The 16,666-nt window shown below is 47.2% G+C and overlaps 2 protein-coding genes across 5 annotated transcripts in view; one reads left to right on the top strand and one right to left on the bottom strand.

Moving 5' to 3' along the window:
• The window catches only part of TSNARE1 (t-SNARE domain containing 1), a 348,915-nt gene that overhangs the window by 253,087 nt on the left and 79,162 nt on the right, over positions 1-16,666 (bottom strand). The gene's annotated exons all lie outside the window — the stretch shown is intronic.
• LOC138643472 (filaggrin-like) lies at positions 9,421-15,923 on the top strand. Its single transcript, XM_069732378.1, has 3 exons — positions 9,421-9,438; positions 11,225-11,943; positions 11,993-15,923. Exons 1-3 carry the CDS (start codon positions 9,421-9,423, stop codon positions 15,921-15,923), a joined length of 4,668 nt encoding a protein of 1,555 aa, XP_069588479.1.

A 16,666-nucleotide genomic window follows, 5' to 3' on the forward strand; every position in this document is an offset into this window, starting at 1 on the left:
ACTGCTCGTACAGTGAAGAATCCATAGTCTCACTGCTCAAAGTAAATAATCACTGCCTGCGATGAAGGAAGTTTTCCTCTGCTCCATGTCACAGTAATAGTTGTAAAAATATCATTATACAGAGGTATTTCTACATTGCAAAAACAGCACCCAGAAGACTTTGTTTTTGCAAACTGAACAACCCCGGTGTTAGATCACAGTCTTCAGCAGCTCAGCCCGTCCTCTATATACAGCAGATACAATGTATCCTCTATATACAGCAGATACAATGTATCCTCCTCTATATACAGCAGATACAATGTATCCTCCTCTATATACAGCAGATACAATGTATCCTCCTCTATATACAGCAGATACAATGTATCCACCTCTATATACTGCAGATACAATGTATCCTCCTCTATATACTGCAGATACAATGTATCCTCTTCTATATACAGCAGATACAATGTATCCACCTCTATATACAGCAGATACAATGTATCCTCTATATACAGCAGATACAATGTATCCTCCTCTATATACAGCAGATACAATGTATCCTCCTCTATATACAGCAGATACAATGTATCCTCCTCTATATACAGCAGATACAATGTATCCACCTCTATATACTGCAGATACAATGTATCCTCCTCTATATACAGCAGATACAATGTATCCTCTTCTATATACAGCAGATACAATGTATCCACCTCTATATACAGCAGATACAATGTATCCTCCTCTATATACAGCAGATACAATGTATCCTCTTCTATATACAGCAGATACAATGTATCCTCCTCTATATACAGCAGATACAATGTATCCTCTTCTATATACAGCAGATACAATGTATCCTCCTCTATATACAGCAGATACAATGTATCCTCCTCTATATACAGCAGATACAATGTATCCTCCTCTATATACAGCAGATACAATGTATCCTCCTCTATATACAGCAGATACAATGTATCCTCTTCTATATACTGCAGATACAATGTATCCTCCTCTATATACTGCAGATACAATGTATCCACCTCTATATACAGCAGATACAATGTATCCTCCTCTATATACAGCAGATACAATGTATCCTCTTCTATATACAGCAGATACAATGTATCCTCCTCTATATACAGCAGATACAATGTATCCTCTTCTATATACTGCAGATACAATGTATCCTCCTCTATATACAGCAGATACAATGTATCCTCCTCTATATACTGCAGATACAATGTATCCTCCTCTATATACAGCAGATACAATGTATCCTCTTCTATATACTGCAGATACAATGTATCCTCCTCTATATACTGCAGATACAATGCATCCACCTCTATATACAGCAGATACAATGTATCCTCCTCTATATACTGCAGATACAATGTATCCACCTCTATATACAGCAGATACAATGTATCCTCCTCTATATACAGCAGATACAATGTATCCTCTTCTATATACAGCAGATACAATGTATCCTCCTCTATATACTGCAGATACAATGTATCCTCCTCTATATACAGCAGATACAATGTATCCTCCTCTATATACAGCAGATACAATGTATCCTCCTCTATATACTGCAGATACAATGTATCCTCCTCTATATACAGCAGATACAATGTATCCTCCTCTATATACAGCAGATACAATGTATCCTCCTCTATATACAGCAGATACAATGTATCCTCCTCTATATACTGCAGATACAATGTATCCTCCTCTATATACTGCAGATACAATGTATCCTCCTCTATATACAGCAGATACAATGTATCCTCCTCTATATACTGCAGATACAATGTATCCTCCTCTATATACAGCAGATACAATGTATCCTCCTCTATATACAGCAGATACAATGTATCCTCCTCTATATACAGCAGATACAATGTATCCACCTCTATATACAGCAGATACAATATATCCTCCTCTATATACTGCAGATACAATGTATCCTCTATATACTGCAGATACAATGTATCCTCCTCTATATACAGCAGATACAATGTATCCTCCTCTATATACAGCAGATACAATGTATCCTCCTCTATATACAGCAGATACAATGTATCCTCCTCTATATACAGCAGATACAATGTATCCTCCTCTATATACAGCAGATACAATGTATCCTCCTCTATATACAGCAGATACAATGTATCCTCCTCTATATACAGCAGATACAATGTATCCTCCTCTATATACAGCAGATACAATGTATCCTCCTCTATATACAGCAGATACAATGTATCCTCCTCTATATACAGCAGATACAATGTATCATCCTCTATATACTGCAGATACAATGTATCCTCCTCTATATACAGCAGATACAATGTATCCTCCTCTATATACAGCAGATACAATGTATCCTCCTCTTTATGCAGCAGATACAATGTATCCTCTATATACAGCAGATACAATGTATCCACCTCTATATACAGCAGATACAATGTATCCTCCTCTATATACTGCAGCTACAATGTATCCTCCTCTATATACTGCAGATACAATGTATCCTCCTCTATATACAGCAGATACAATGTATCCCCCTCTATATACTGCAGATACAATGTATCCTCCTCTATATACTGCAGATACAATGTATCCTCCTCTATATACAGCAGATACAATGTATCCCCCTCTATATACTGCAGATACAATGTATCCTCCTCTATATACAGCAGATACAATGTATCCTCCTCTATATACTGCAGATACAATATATCCTCCTCTATATACAGCAGATACAATGTATCCTCTATATACAGCAGATACAATGTATCCTCCTCTATATACAGCAGATACAATGTATCCTCCTCTATATACAGCAGATACAATGTATCCTCCTCTATATACAGCAGATACAATGTATCCTCCTCTATATACAGCAGATACAATGTATCCCCCTCTATATACTGCAGATACAATGTATCCTCTTCTATATACAGCAGATACAATGTATCCTCCTCTATATACAGCAGATACAATGCATCCTCCTCTATATACAGCAGATACAATGTATCCTCCTCTATATACAGCAGATACAATGTATCCTCCTCTATATACAGCAGATACAATGTATCCTCCTCTATATACAGCAGATACAATGTATCCTCCTCTATATACAGCAGATACAATGTATCCTCCTCTATATACAGCAGATACAATGTATCCTCTTCTATATACAGCAGATACAATGTATCCTCCTCTATATACAGCATATACAATGTATCCTCCTCTATATACAGCAGATACAATGTATCCTCCTCTATATACAGCATATACAATGTATCCTCCTCTATATACTGCAGATACAATGTATCCTCCTCTATATACAGCAGATACAATGTATCCCCCTCTATATACAGCAGATACAATGTATCCTCCTCTATATACTGCAGATACAATGTATCCCCCTCTATATACAGCAGATACAATGTGTCCCCCTCTATATACAGCAGATACAATGTATCCTCCTCTATATACAGCATATACAATGTATCCTCCTCTATATACTGCAGATACAATGTATCCCCCTCTATATACAGCAGATACAATGTGTCCCCCTCTATATACAGCAGATACAATGTATCCTCCTCTATATACAGCATATACAATGTATCCCCCTCTATATACAGCAGATACAATGTATCCTCCTCTATATACTGCAGATACAATGTATCCTCCTCTATATACAGCAGATACAATGTATCCTCCTCTATATACAGCAGATACAATGTATCCTCCTCTATATACTGCAGATACAATGTATCCTCTCTATATACAGCAGATACAATGTATCCTCCTCTATATACAGCAGATACAATGTATCCTCCTCTATATACTGCAGATACAATGTATCCACCTCTATATACAGCAGATACAATGTATCCTCCTCTATATACAGCAGATACAATGTATCCTCCTCTATATACAGCAGATACAATGTATCCTCCTCTATATACAGCAGATACAATGTATCCTCTTCTATATACAGCAGATACAATGTATCCTCCTCTATATACTGCAGATACAATGTATCCTCCTCTATATACAGCAGATACAATGTATCCTCCTCTATATACAGCAGATACAATGTATCCTCCTCTATATACAGCAGATACAATGTATCCTCCTCTATATACAGCAGATACAATGTATCCTCTTCTATATACAGCAGATACAATGTATCCTCCTCTATATACTGCAGATACAATGTATCCTCCTCTATATACAGCAGATACAATGTATCCTCCTCTATATACAGCAGATACAATGTATCCACCTCTATATACAGCAGATACAATGTATCCTCCTCTATATACAGCAGATACAATGTATCCTCTTCTATATACAGCAGATACAATGTATCCTCCTCTATATACTGCAGATACAATGTATCCTCCTCTATATACAGCAGATACAATGTATCCTCCTCTATATACTGCAGATACAATGTATCCTCCTCTATATACAGCAGATACAATGTATCCTCCTCTATATACTGCAGATACAATGCATCCTCCTCTATATACAGCAGATACAATGTATCCTCCTCTATATACAGCAGATACAATGTATCCCCCTCTATATACTGCAGATACAATGTATCCTCTTCTATATACAGCAGATACAATGTATCCTCCTCTATATACAGCAGATACAATGCATCCTCCTCTATATACAGCAGATACAATGTATCCTCCTCTATATACAGCAGATACAATGTATCCTCCTCTATATACAGCAGATACAATGTATCCTCCTCTATATACAGCAGATACAATGTATCCTCTTCTATATACAGCAGATACAATGTATCCTCCTCTATATACAGCATATACAATGTATCCTCCTCTATATACTGCAGATACAATGTATCCTCCTCTATATACAGCATATACAATGTATCCTCCTCTATATACAGCAGATACAATGTATCCTCCTCTATATACAGCAGATACAATGTATCCCCCTCTATATACAGCAGATACAATGTATCCCCCTCTATATACAGCAGATAAAAATAAAAAATCTTTATTTTTATATAGCGCTAACATATTCCGCAGCGCTTTACAGTTTGCACACATTATCATCACTGTCCCCGATGGGGCTCACAGTCTAGATTCCCTATCAGTATGTCTTTGGAATGTGGGAGGAAACCGGAGTACCCGGAGGAAACCCACGCAAACACGGAGAGAACATACAAACTCTTTGCAGATGTTGTCCTGGGTAGGATTAGAACCCAGGACTCCAGCGCTGCAAGGCTGCTGTGCTAACCACTGCGCCACCGTGCCGCCGATACAATGTATCCCCCTCTATATACAGCAGATACAATGTATCCTCCTCTATATACAGCAGATACAATGTATCCTCCTCTATATACAGCAGATACAATGCATCCACCTCTATATACAGCAGATACAATGTATCCTCCTCTATATACAGCAGATACAATGCATCCACCTCTATATACAGCAGATACAATGTATCCTCCTCTATATACAGCAGATACAATGTATCCACCTCTATATACTGCAGATACAATGTATCCTCCTCTATATACAGCAGATACAATGTATCCTCCTCTATATACAGCAGATACAATGCATCCACCTCTATATACAGCAGATACAATGTATCCTCCTCTATATACAGCAGATACAATGTATCCTCCTCTATATACAGCAGATACAATGTATCCTCCTCTATACACAGCCGATACAATGTATCCCCCTCTATATACAGCAGATACAATGTATCCTCCTCTATATGCAGCAGATACAATGTATCCCCCTCTATATACAGCAGATACAATGTATCCACCTCTATATACAGCAGATACAATGTATCCTCCTCTATATACAGCAGATACAATGTATCCTCCTCTATATACAGCAGATACAATGTATCCTCCTCTATATACAGCAGATACAATGTATCCCCCTCTATATACAGCAGATACAATGTATCCACCTCTATATACAGCAGATACAATGTATCCTCCTCTATATACAGCAGATACAATGTATCCTCCTCTATATACAGCAGATACAATGTATCCACCTCTATATACAGCAGATACAATGTATCCTCCTCTATACACAGCCGATACAATGTATCCTCCTCTATATACAGCAGATACAATGTATCCTCCTCTATATACAGCAGATACAATGTATCCTCCTCTATATACAGCAGATAATAATAATAATTAATAATAATAATTTTTATTTATATAGCGCCAACATATTCCGCAGCGCTTTACAAATTATAGAGGGGACTTGTACAGACAATAGACATTACAGCATAACAGAAATACAGTTCAAAACAGATACCAGGAGGAGTGAGGGCCCTGCTGCTCGCAAGCTTACAAACTATGGGGAAAAGGGGAGACACGAGAGGTGGATGGTAACAATTGCTTTAGTTATTCGGACCGGCCATAGTGTAAGACTCAGGTGTTCATGTAAAGCTGCATGAACCAGTTATCTGCCTAAGTATGTAGCAGTACAGACACAGAGGGCTATTAACTGCATAAAGTGTATGAGAACATGATGCGAGGAACCTGATAGTTTTTTTTTTTTTTTTTTTATAAATAGGCCACACAGGGATCGTTAGTTTAATGCATTGAGGCGGTAGGCCAGTCTGAACAAATGGGTTTTTAGGGCACGCTTAAAACTGTGGGGATTGGGGATTAATCGTATTAACCTAGGTAGTGCATTCCAAAGAATCGGTGCAGCACGTGTAAAGTCTTGGAGACGGGAGTGGGAGGTTCTGATTATTGAGGATGCTAACCTGAGGTCATTAGCGGAGCGGAGGGCACGGGTAGGGTGGTAGACTGATACCAGGGAGGAGATGTAGGGTGGTGCTGAGCCATGGAGTGCTTTGTGGATGAGGGTAGTAGTTTTGTACTGGATTCTGGAGTGGATGGGTAGCCAGTGTAATGACTGGCACAGGGTAGAGGCATCGGTGTAACGGTTGGTGAGGAATATGATCCTGGCAGCAGCATTCAGGACAGATTGGAGCGGGGAGAGTTTGGTAAGAGGGAGGCCGATTAGTAGAGAGTTACAAAACCTACTTCTCATCTCTCATATCCTCTCTCTCACAACCCTAAACAGTTATTCAACACCTTCAATTCTCTCCTCCGTCCCCACTTATCTCCGCTGAAGACTTTGCCTCATTTTTCAAGCAGAAGATTGATAGCATTAGAGACAGTTTTGGTCAACAACCCCCAGAGCCCTTCCTCACGATTTCCCAGCCCTCCACCTCCAAAACCAACTTCTCCACCATTACAGAAGATCAACTCTCCACTTTACTCTCAAGATCGCATCTCAGCACCTGTGCACTTGACCCACTCCCATCCCACCTCATCCCAAACCTCACCACAGTCTTCATCCCAACCCTAACCCATCTCTTCAACCTATCACTAACTGGTGTTTTCCCCTCAAGCTTTAAACATGCCTCCATCACACCTATTCTCAAAAAGCCTTCTCTTGACCCATCCTCTGTATCTAGCTATTGCCCTATATCACTTCTCCCCTATGCCTCCAAACTACTGGAACAACACGTTTACCTTGAACTGTCCTCCCATCTCTCTTCTTGCTCCCTCTTTGACCACCAACAATCTGGCTTCCGGTCACACCATTCCACCGAAACTGCCCTAACTAAAGTCACCAATGACCTCTTAACCGCCAAGAGCAAGCAATACTACTCTGTCCTCCTCCTCCTCGACCTGTCGGCTGCCTTTGACACAGTGGACCATTCCCTATTATTACAGACCCTCTCATCCCTTGGCATCGCAGACTTGGCCCTATCCTGGATCTCATCATACCTAACAGACCGGACATTCAGCGTCTCCCACTCACACACCACCTCCTCACCTCGCCCCCTATCTGTCGGAGTCCCACAAGGTTCAGTCCTTGGGCCCTTGCTCTTCTCCATTTACACCTTTGGCCTGGGACAGCTCATAGAATCTCATGGCTTTCAGTATCATCTCTATGCTGATGACACACAGATCTACATCTCTGGACAAGATATCACCTCCCTACTCACCAGAATCCCTCAATGTCTGTCCACTATTTCATCCTTCTTCTCCGCTAGATTTCTAAAACTTAACATGGACAAAACAGAATTCATCATCTTTCCCCCATCTCACGTGACCCCCCCAACGAACCTATCCATTACAGTAAATGGCTGCCCACGCTCCCCAGTCCCACAAGCTCGCTGCCTCGGGGTAATCCTTGACGCTGATCTCTCCTTCAAACCACATATCCAAGCCCTTTCCACTTCCTGCCGACTTCAACTCAAAAATATTTCACGAATCCATTCATTCCTCAATTATGAATCTGCAAAAACCCTAGTCCATGCCCTCATCATCTCTCGCCTCGACTACTGCAACCTCCTGCTCTGTGGCCTCCCCTCTAACACTCTTGCACCCCTCCAATCTATTCTAAACTCTGCTGCCCGACTAATCCACCTGTCCCCCCGCTATTCCCCGGCCTCTCCCCTCTGTCAATCCCTTCACTGGCTCCCCATTACCCAGAGACTACAGTACAAAACCCTAACCATGACGTACAAAGCCATCCACAACCTGTCTCCTCCATACATCTGCGACCTCGTCTCCCGGTACTTTCCTGCACGCAACCTCCGATCCTCACAAGATCTCCTACTCTACTCCCCTCTTATCTCCTCTTCCCACAATCGCATACAAGATTTCTCTCGTGCATCCCCCCTACTCTGGAACCCTCTACCACAACACATCAGACTCTCGCCTACCATCGAAACCTTCAAAAAGAACCTGAAGACCCACCTCTTCCGACAAGCCTACAACCTGCAGTAACCACGGATCGACCAAACCGCTGCATGACCATCTCTACCCTCACCTACTGTATCCTCACCCATCCCTTGTAGATTGTGAGCCCTCGCGGGCAGGGTCCTCTCTCCTCCTGTATCCTCACCCATCCCTTGTAGATTGTGAGCCCTCGCGGGCAGGGTCCTCTCTCCTCCTGTACCAGTTGTGACTTGTATTGTTCAAGATTATTGTACTTGTTTATTATGTATACCCCTCCTCACATGTAAAGCGCCATGGAACAAATGGCGCTATACTAATAAATAATAATAATAATAATAGTCCAGACGAGAATGAATAAGTGAAACAGTAAGAGTTTTTGCAGAGTCGAAAGTAAGAAAAGGGCGAATTCTAGAAATGTTTTTGAGATGCAGATAAGAAGAGCGAGCCAGTGATCGAATGTGGGGGGTGAATGAAAGGTCAGAATCAAGGATGACCCCAAGGCAGCGGGCATGTTGCTTTGGAGTAATGGTGGAACTGCACACGGAGATGGCAATGTCAGGCAAACGTAGGTTAGTAGAGGGAGAGAACACGAGGAGTTCAGTTTTTGACAGGTTCAGATTCAGATAGACATGATGTTAGAGACAGCGGTAAGACAATCACTGGTGTTTTCTAAAAAGGTCGGTGTGATATCAGGAGAAGAAGTGTATAGTTGGGTGTCGTCAGCATAGAGATGGTACTGGAAACCAAATCTACTGATTGTTTGTCCAATAGGGGCAGTATACAACGAGAAGAGTAGGGGGCCTAGGACTGATCCTTGAGGAACCCCAACAGTAAGGGGAAGGTGAGAGGAGGAGGAACCAGCAAAACATACAGTGAAGGATCGGTCAGAGAGATAGGAGGAGAACCAGGAGAGAATGGTGTCCTTGAGGCCGATGGAGCGGAGCATAGTGAGGAGGAGCTGATGATCCACAGTGTCGAATGCTGCAGAGAGATCCAAGAGAATTAGCATGGAGTAGTGACCATTAGATTTAGCTGTTAGTAGGTCATTAGAGACTTTAGTGAGGGCAGTTTCAGTAGAGTGTAAAGAGCGGAAACCAGATTGAAGAGGGTCGAGAAGAGTTATCTGAGAGATAGCGGGTAAGACGGGAGTGGACCAGGCGCTCGATGAGTTTAGAGATGAAGGGAAGATTAGAGACAATGTATCCTCCTCTATATACTGCAGATACAATGTATCCCCCTCTATATACTGCAGATACAATGTATCCTCCTCGATATACTGCAGATACAATGTATCCTCCTCTATATACAGCAGATACAATGTATCCCCCTCTATATACTGCAGATACAATGTATCCTCCTCTATATACTGCAGATACAATGTATCCCCCTCTATATACTGCAGATACAATGTATCCTCCTCGATATACTGCAGACACAATGTATCCCCCTCTATATACTGCAGATACAATGTATCCTCCTCGATATACTGCAGATACAATGTATCCTCCTCTATATACAGCAGACACAATGTATCCCCCTCTATATACTGCAGATACAATGTATCCTCCTCTATATACTGCAGATACAATGTATCCTCCTCTATATACAGCAGATACAATGTATCCTCCTCTATATACTGCAGATACAATGTATCCTCCTCTATATACAGCAGATACAATGTATCCTCCTCTATATACAGCAGATACAATGTATCCTCCTCTATATACAGCAGATACAATGTATCCCCCTCTATATACTGCAGATACAATGTATCCTCCTCTATATACAGCAGATACAATGTATCCTCCTCTATATACAGCAGATACAATGTATCCTCCTCTATATACAGCAGATACAATGTATCCTCCTCTATATACAGCAGATACAATGTATCCTCCTCTATATACAGCAGATACAATGTATCCTCCTCTATATACAGCAGATACAATGTATCCTCCTCTATATACTGCAGATACAATGTATCCTCCTCTATATACAGCAGATACAATGTATCCTCCTCTATATACAGCAGATACAATGTATCCTCCTCTATATACTGCAGATACAATGTATCCTCCTCTATATACTGCAGATACAATGTATCCTCCTCTATATACAGCAGATACAATGTATCCTCCTCTATATACAGCAGATACAATGTATCCTCCTCTATATACTGCAGATACAATGTATCCTCCTCTATATACAGCAGATACAATGTATCCTCCTCTATATACAGCAGATACAATGTTTCCCATCTTGGAATCAGAATTCTGATCATTTTAGCGCTCGGCCGATAAGTTGTGACGTTTATTGAGTGTAACCCGAGTGCCTGATTTATGAGGCGAGATCCCGCTCCCCTCCAGCAGGAGCCGACCGAAGAGGAATGGAGGGAAATTCAATAGCTAATATTAACTACGGACTGGTGAGAAGAGCGGCCGCGTGAGGAGCGCAGATTTACTGTGCAGTCAGGGCGAGCGGCCGGCTCTACACCTTCAGGCCAGATTCCTAGAAAGCTCCGGAGATACCGAAGAAAAACGCACCGCACGTCACAACCGAGAGCAGAACCGCAGCTCCAGCAGGGACACAACGTATCACAGGGGCACCCGAGAGCAGAACCGCAGCTCCAGCGGGGACACAACGTATCACAGCGGCACTCGAGAGCAGAACCGCAGCTCCAGCGGGGGCACAACGTATCACAGCGGCACCCGAGAGCAGAACCGCAGCTCCAGCGGGGACACAACGTATCACAGCGGCAACCGAGAGCAGAACCGCAGCTCCAGCGAGGACACAACGTATCACAGCGGCACCCGAGAGCAGAACCGCAGCTCCAGCGAGGACACAACGTATCACAGCGGCATCCGAGAGCAGAACCGCAGCTCCAGCGGGGACACAACGTATCACAGCGGCAACCGAGAGCAGAACCGCAGCTCCAGCGAGGACACAACGTATCACAGCGGCACCCGAGAGCAGAACCGCAGCTCCAGCGAGGACACAACGTATCACAGCGGCATCCGAGAGCAGAACCGCAGCTCCAGCGGGGACACAACGTATCACAGCGGCACCCGAGAGCAGAACTGCAGCTCCAGCGAGGACACAACGTATCACAGCGGCACCCGAGAGCAGAACTGCAGCTCCAGCGAGGACACAACGTATCACAGCGGCACCCACCGCAGCTCCAGCGGGGACAACGTATCACAGCGGCACCCGACAGCAGAACCACAGCTCCAGCGGGGACACAATGTATCACAGCGGCACCCACCGCAGCTCCAGCGGGGACACAACGTATCACAGCGGCACCCGAGAGCAGAACCGCAGCTCCAGCGGGGACACAACGTATCACAGCGGCACCCGAGAGCAGAACCGCAGCTCCAGCGAGGACACAACGTATCACAGCAGCAACCGAGAGCAGAATTGCAGCTCCAGCGAGGACACAACGTATCACAGCGGCACCCGAGAGCAGAACCGCAGCTCCAGCGGGGACACAACGTATCACAGCGGCACCCGAGAGCAGAACCGCAGCTCCAGCGGGGACACAACGTATCACAACGGCACCCGAGAGCAGAACCGCAGCTCCAGCGGGGACACAACGTATCACAGCGGCACCCGAGAGCAGAACTGCAGCTCCAGCGGGGACAGAACGTATCACAGCGGCACCCGAGAGCAGAACTGCAGCTCCAGCGAGGACAGAACGTATCACAGCGGCACCCGGGAGCAGAACCGCAGCTCCAGCGAGGACACAATGTATCACAGCAGCAACCGAGAGCAGAATTGCAGCTCCAGCGGGGACACAACGTATCACAACGGCACCCGAGAGCAGAACCGCAGCTCCAGCGGGGACACAACGTATCACAACGGCACCCGAGAGCAGAACCGCAGCTCCAGCGGGGACACAACGTATCACAGCGGCACCCGAGAGCAGAACTGCAGCTCCAGCGGGGACAGAACGTATCACAGCGGCACCCGAGAGCAGAACTGCAGCTCCAGCGGGGACAGAACGTATCACAGCGGCACCCGGGAGCAGAACCGCAGCTCCAGCGAGGACACAATGTATCACAGCAGCAACCGAGAGCAGAATTGCAGCTCCAGCGAGGACACAACGTATCACAGCGGCACCCGAGAGCAGAACCGCAGCTCCAGCGGGGACACAACGTATCACAGCGGCACCCGAGAGCAGAACCGCAGCTCCAGCGGGGACACAACGTATCACAACGGCACCCGAGAGCAGAACCGCAGCTCCAGCGGGGACACAACGTATCACAGCGGCACCCGAGAGCAGAACTGCAGCTCCAGCGGGGACAGAACGTATCACAGCGGCACCCGAGAGCAGAACCGCAGCTCCAGCGGGGACACAACGTATCACAGCGGCACCCGAGAGCAGAACTGCAGCTCCAGCGGGGACAGAACGTATCACAGCGGCACCCGAGAGCAGAACCGCAGCTCCAGCGGGGACACAACGTATCACAACGGCAACCGAGAGCAGAACCGCGGCTCCAGCGGGGACACAACGTATCACAGCGGCACCCGAGAGCAGAACTGCAGCTCCAGCGGGGACAGAACGTATCACAGCGGCACCCGAGAGCAGAACTGCAGCTCCAGCGAGGACACAACGTATCACAGCGGCAACCGAGAGCAGAACCGCAGCTCCAGCGGGGACACAACGTATCACAGCGGCACCCGAGAGCAGAACCGCAGCTCCAGCGGGGACACAACGTATCACAGAGGCAACCGAGAGCAGAACCGCAGCTCCAGCGAGGACACAACGTATCACAGCGGCACCCAAGAGCAGAACCGCAGCTCCAGCGAGGACACAACGTATCACAGCGGCACCCGAGAGCAGAACCGCAGCTCCAGCGGGGACAGAACGTATCACAGCGGCACCCGAGAGCAGAACTGCAGCTCCAGAGGGGACACAATGTATCACAGCGGCACCCACCGCAGCTCCAGCGGGGACACAACGTATCACAACGGCACCCGAGAGCAGAACCGCAGCTCCAGCGGGGACACAACGTATCACAGCGGCACCCGAGAGCAGAACCGCAGCTCCAGCGGGGACACAACGTATCACAACGACAACCGAGAGCAGAACCGCAGCTCCAGCGGGGACACAACGTATCACAGCGGCACCCGGGAGCAGAACCGCAGCTCCAGCGGGGAGACAATGTATCACAGCGGCACCCGAGAGCAGAACCGCAGCTCCAGCGGGGACACAACGTATCACAGCGGCACCCGAGAGCAGAACCGCAGCTCCAGCGGGGACACAACGTATCACAACGACAACCGAGAGCAGAACCGCAGCTCCAGCGGGGACACAACGTATCACAGCGGCACCCGGGAGCAGAACCGCAGCTCCAGCGGGGAGACAATGTATCACAGCGGCACCCGAGAGCAGAACCGCAGCTCCAGCGGGGACACAACGTATCACAGCGGCACCCGAGAGCAGAACCGCAGCTCCAGCGGGGACACAACGTATCACAGCGGCACCCGAGAGCAGAACCGCAGCTCCAGCGGGGACACAACGTATCACAGCGGCACCCGAGAGCAGAACCGCAGCTCCAGCGGGGACAGAACGTATCACAGCGGCACCCGAGAGCAGAACCGCAGCTCCAGCGGGGACACAACGTATCACAGCGGCACCCGAGAGCAGAACTGCAGCTCCAGCGGGGACAGAACGTATCACAACGGCAACCGAGAGCAGAACCGCGGCTCCAGCGGGGACACAACGTATCACAGCGGCACCCGAGAGCAGAACTGCGGCTCCAGCGGGGACAGAACGTATCACAGCGGCAACCGAGAGCAGAACCGCGGCTCCAGCGGGGACACAACGTATCACAGCGGCACCCGAGAGCAGAACTGCAGCTCCAGCGGGGACAGAACGTATCACAACGGCAACCGAGAGCAGAACCGCAGCTCCAGCGGGGACACAACGTATCACAGCGGCACCCGAGAGCAGAACCGCAGCTCCAGCGGGGACACAACGTATCACAGCGGCACCCGAGAGCAGAACCGCAGCTCCAGCGAGGACACAACGTATCACAGCGGCACCCGAGAGCAGAACCGCAGCTCCAGCGGGGACACAACGTATCACAGCGGCACCCGAGAGCAGAACCGCAGCTCCAGCGGGGACAGAACGTATCACAGCGGCACCCGAGAGCAGAACCGCAGCTCCAGCGGGGACACAACGTATCACAGTGGCACCCGAGAGCAGAACCGCAGCTCCAGCGGGGACACAACGTATCACAACGACAACCGAGAGCAGAACCGCAGCTCCAGCGGGGACACAACGTATCACAGCGGCACCCGGGAGCAGAACCGCAGCTCCAGCGGGGACACAACGTATCACAGCGGCACCCGAGAGCAGAACCGCAGCTCCAGCGGGGACACAATGTATCACAGCGGCACCCGAGAGCAGAACCGCAGCTCCAGCGGGGACACAACGTATCACAGCGGCACCCGAGAGCAGAACCGCAGCTCCAGCGGGGACACAACGTATCACAGCGGCACCCGAGAGCAGAACTGCAGCTCCAGCGGGGACACAACGTATCACAACGGCAACCGAGAGCAGAACCGCGGCTCCAGCGGGGACACAACGTATCACAGCGGCACCCGAGAGCAGAATCGCAGCTCCAGCGGGGACACAACGTATCACAGCGGCACCCGAGAGCAGAACCGCAGCTCCAGCGGGGACACAACGTATCACAGCGGCACCCGAGAGCAGAACCGCAGCTCCAGCGGGGACACAACGTATCACAGCGGCACCCGAGAGCAGAACCGCAGCTCCAGCGAGGACACAACGTATCACAGCGGCACCCAAGAGCAGAACCGCAGCTCCAGCGGGGACACAACGTATCACAACGGCAACCGAGAGCAGAACCGCGGCTCCAGCGAGGACACAACGTATCACAGCGGCAACCGAGAGCAGAACCGCAGCTCCAGCGGGGACACAACGTATCACAGCGGCACCCAAGAGCAGAACCGCAGCTCCAGCGGGGACACAACGTATCACAACGGCAACCGAGAGCAGAACCGCGGCTCCAGCGAGGACACAACGTATCACAGCGGCAACCGAGAGCAGAATCGCAGCTCCAGCGGGGACACAACGTATCACAGCGGCACCTGCTCCTCAATGTAAGATTGGGGGAAGGAACTCCCTGTTATTACAAGACGAGATCAGTCTGCTCCCAAATTATACATCTCCTGTGTTTCCTCCGCTTACTGGATAAAAGAGGACAATTGTCTCCTGGTATCAGCCATTACTGGAGGAGGTGATTACAAGCTATTACTCCCTGTTATCAGCCATTACTGGAGGAGGTGATTACAGTCTATTACTCCCTGTTATCAGCCATTCCTGGGGAGGAGACTACAGTCTATTACTCCCTGTTATCAGCCATTACTGGAGGAGGTGATTACAAGCTATTATGTCAAGGTGAAAATATATTTATCTTTATACTTTTTGTACTTTAATATATACTTATGCTGTGAAACAATAAGTTTTTCTTTTTCATGCTTGCTGATGCAAATTTAACTGTATTTAAGATGGCTCCCACTATTCACCTTTGCCCCACTTTCACTCGGCTGAAGGAACAAGCTACACATTCCAGAAGGACAAGTATCATTTCTCTGGAAATTATACTTAAAGCGATGTGGACAAGATGTGGACAAAGGAAGATTCATCAGATGACGTCAGGACCAACCAGAAGGACTGAATACTAGATACATTGCTTAACCCCCGCCTAACCCCGCCCTCTGCACACCTTCCCCCAATAGATCATGTAATATTGTGTTTTCGGAAATAAAGTCAGCTGTTGCTGTGACGTTCCCCCTACGTGTGGACACACGAGCATGCTATGAGTTTGAACCAGCATTGTGTCTGAC

Source organism: Ranitomeya imitator, chromosome 6 (genome assembly GCF_032444005.1).
Source record: "Ranitomeya imitator isolate aRanImi1 chromosome 6, aRanImi1.pri, whole genome shotgun sequence".
Lineage (NCBI taxonomy): Eukaryota > Metazoa > Chordata > Amphibia > Anura > Dendrobatidae > Ranitomeya > Ranitomeya imitator.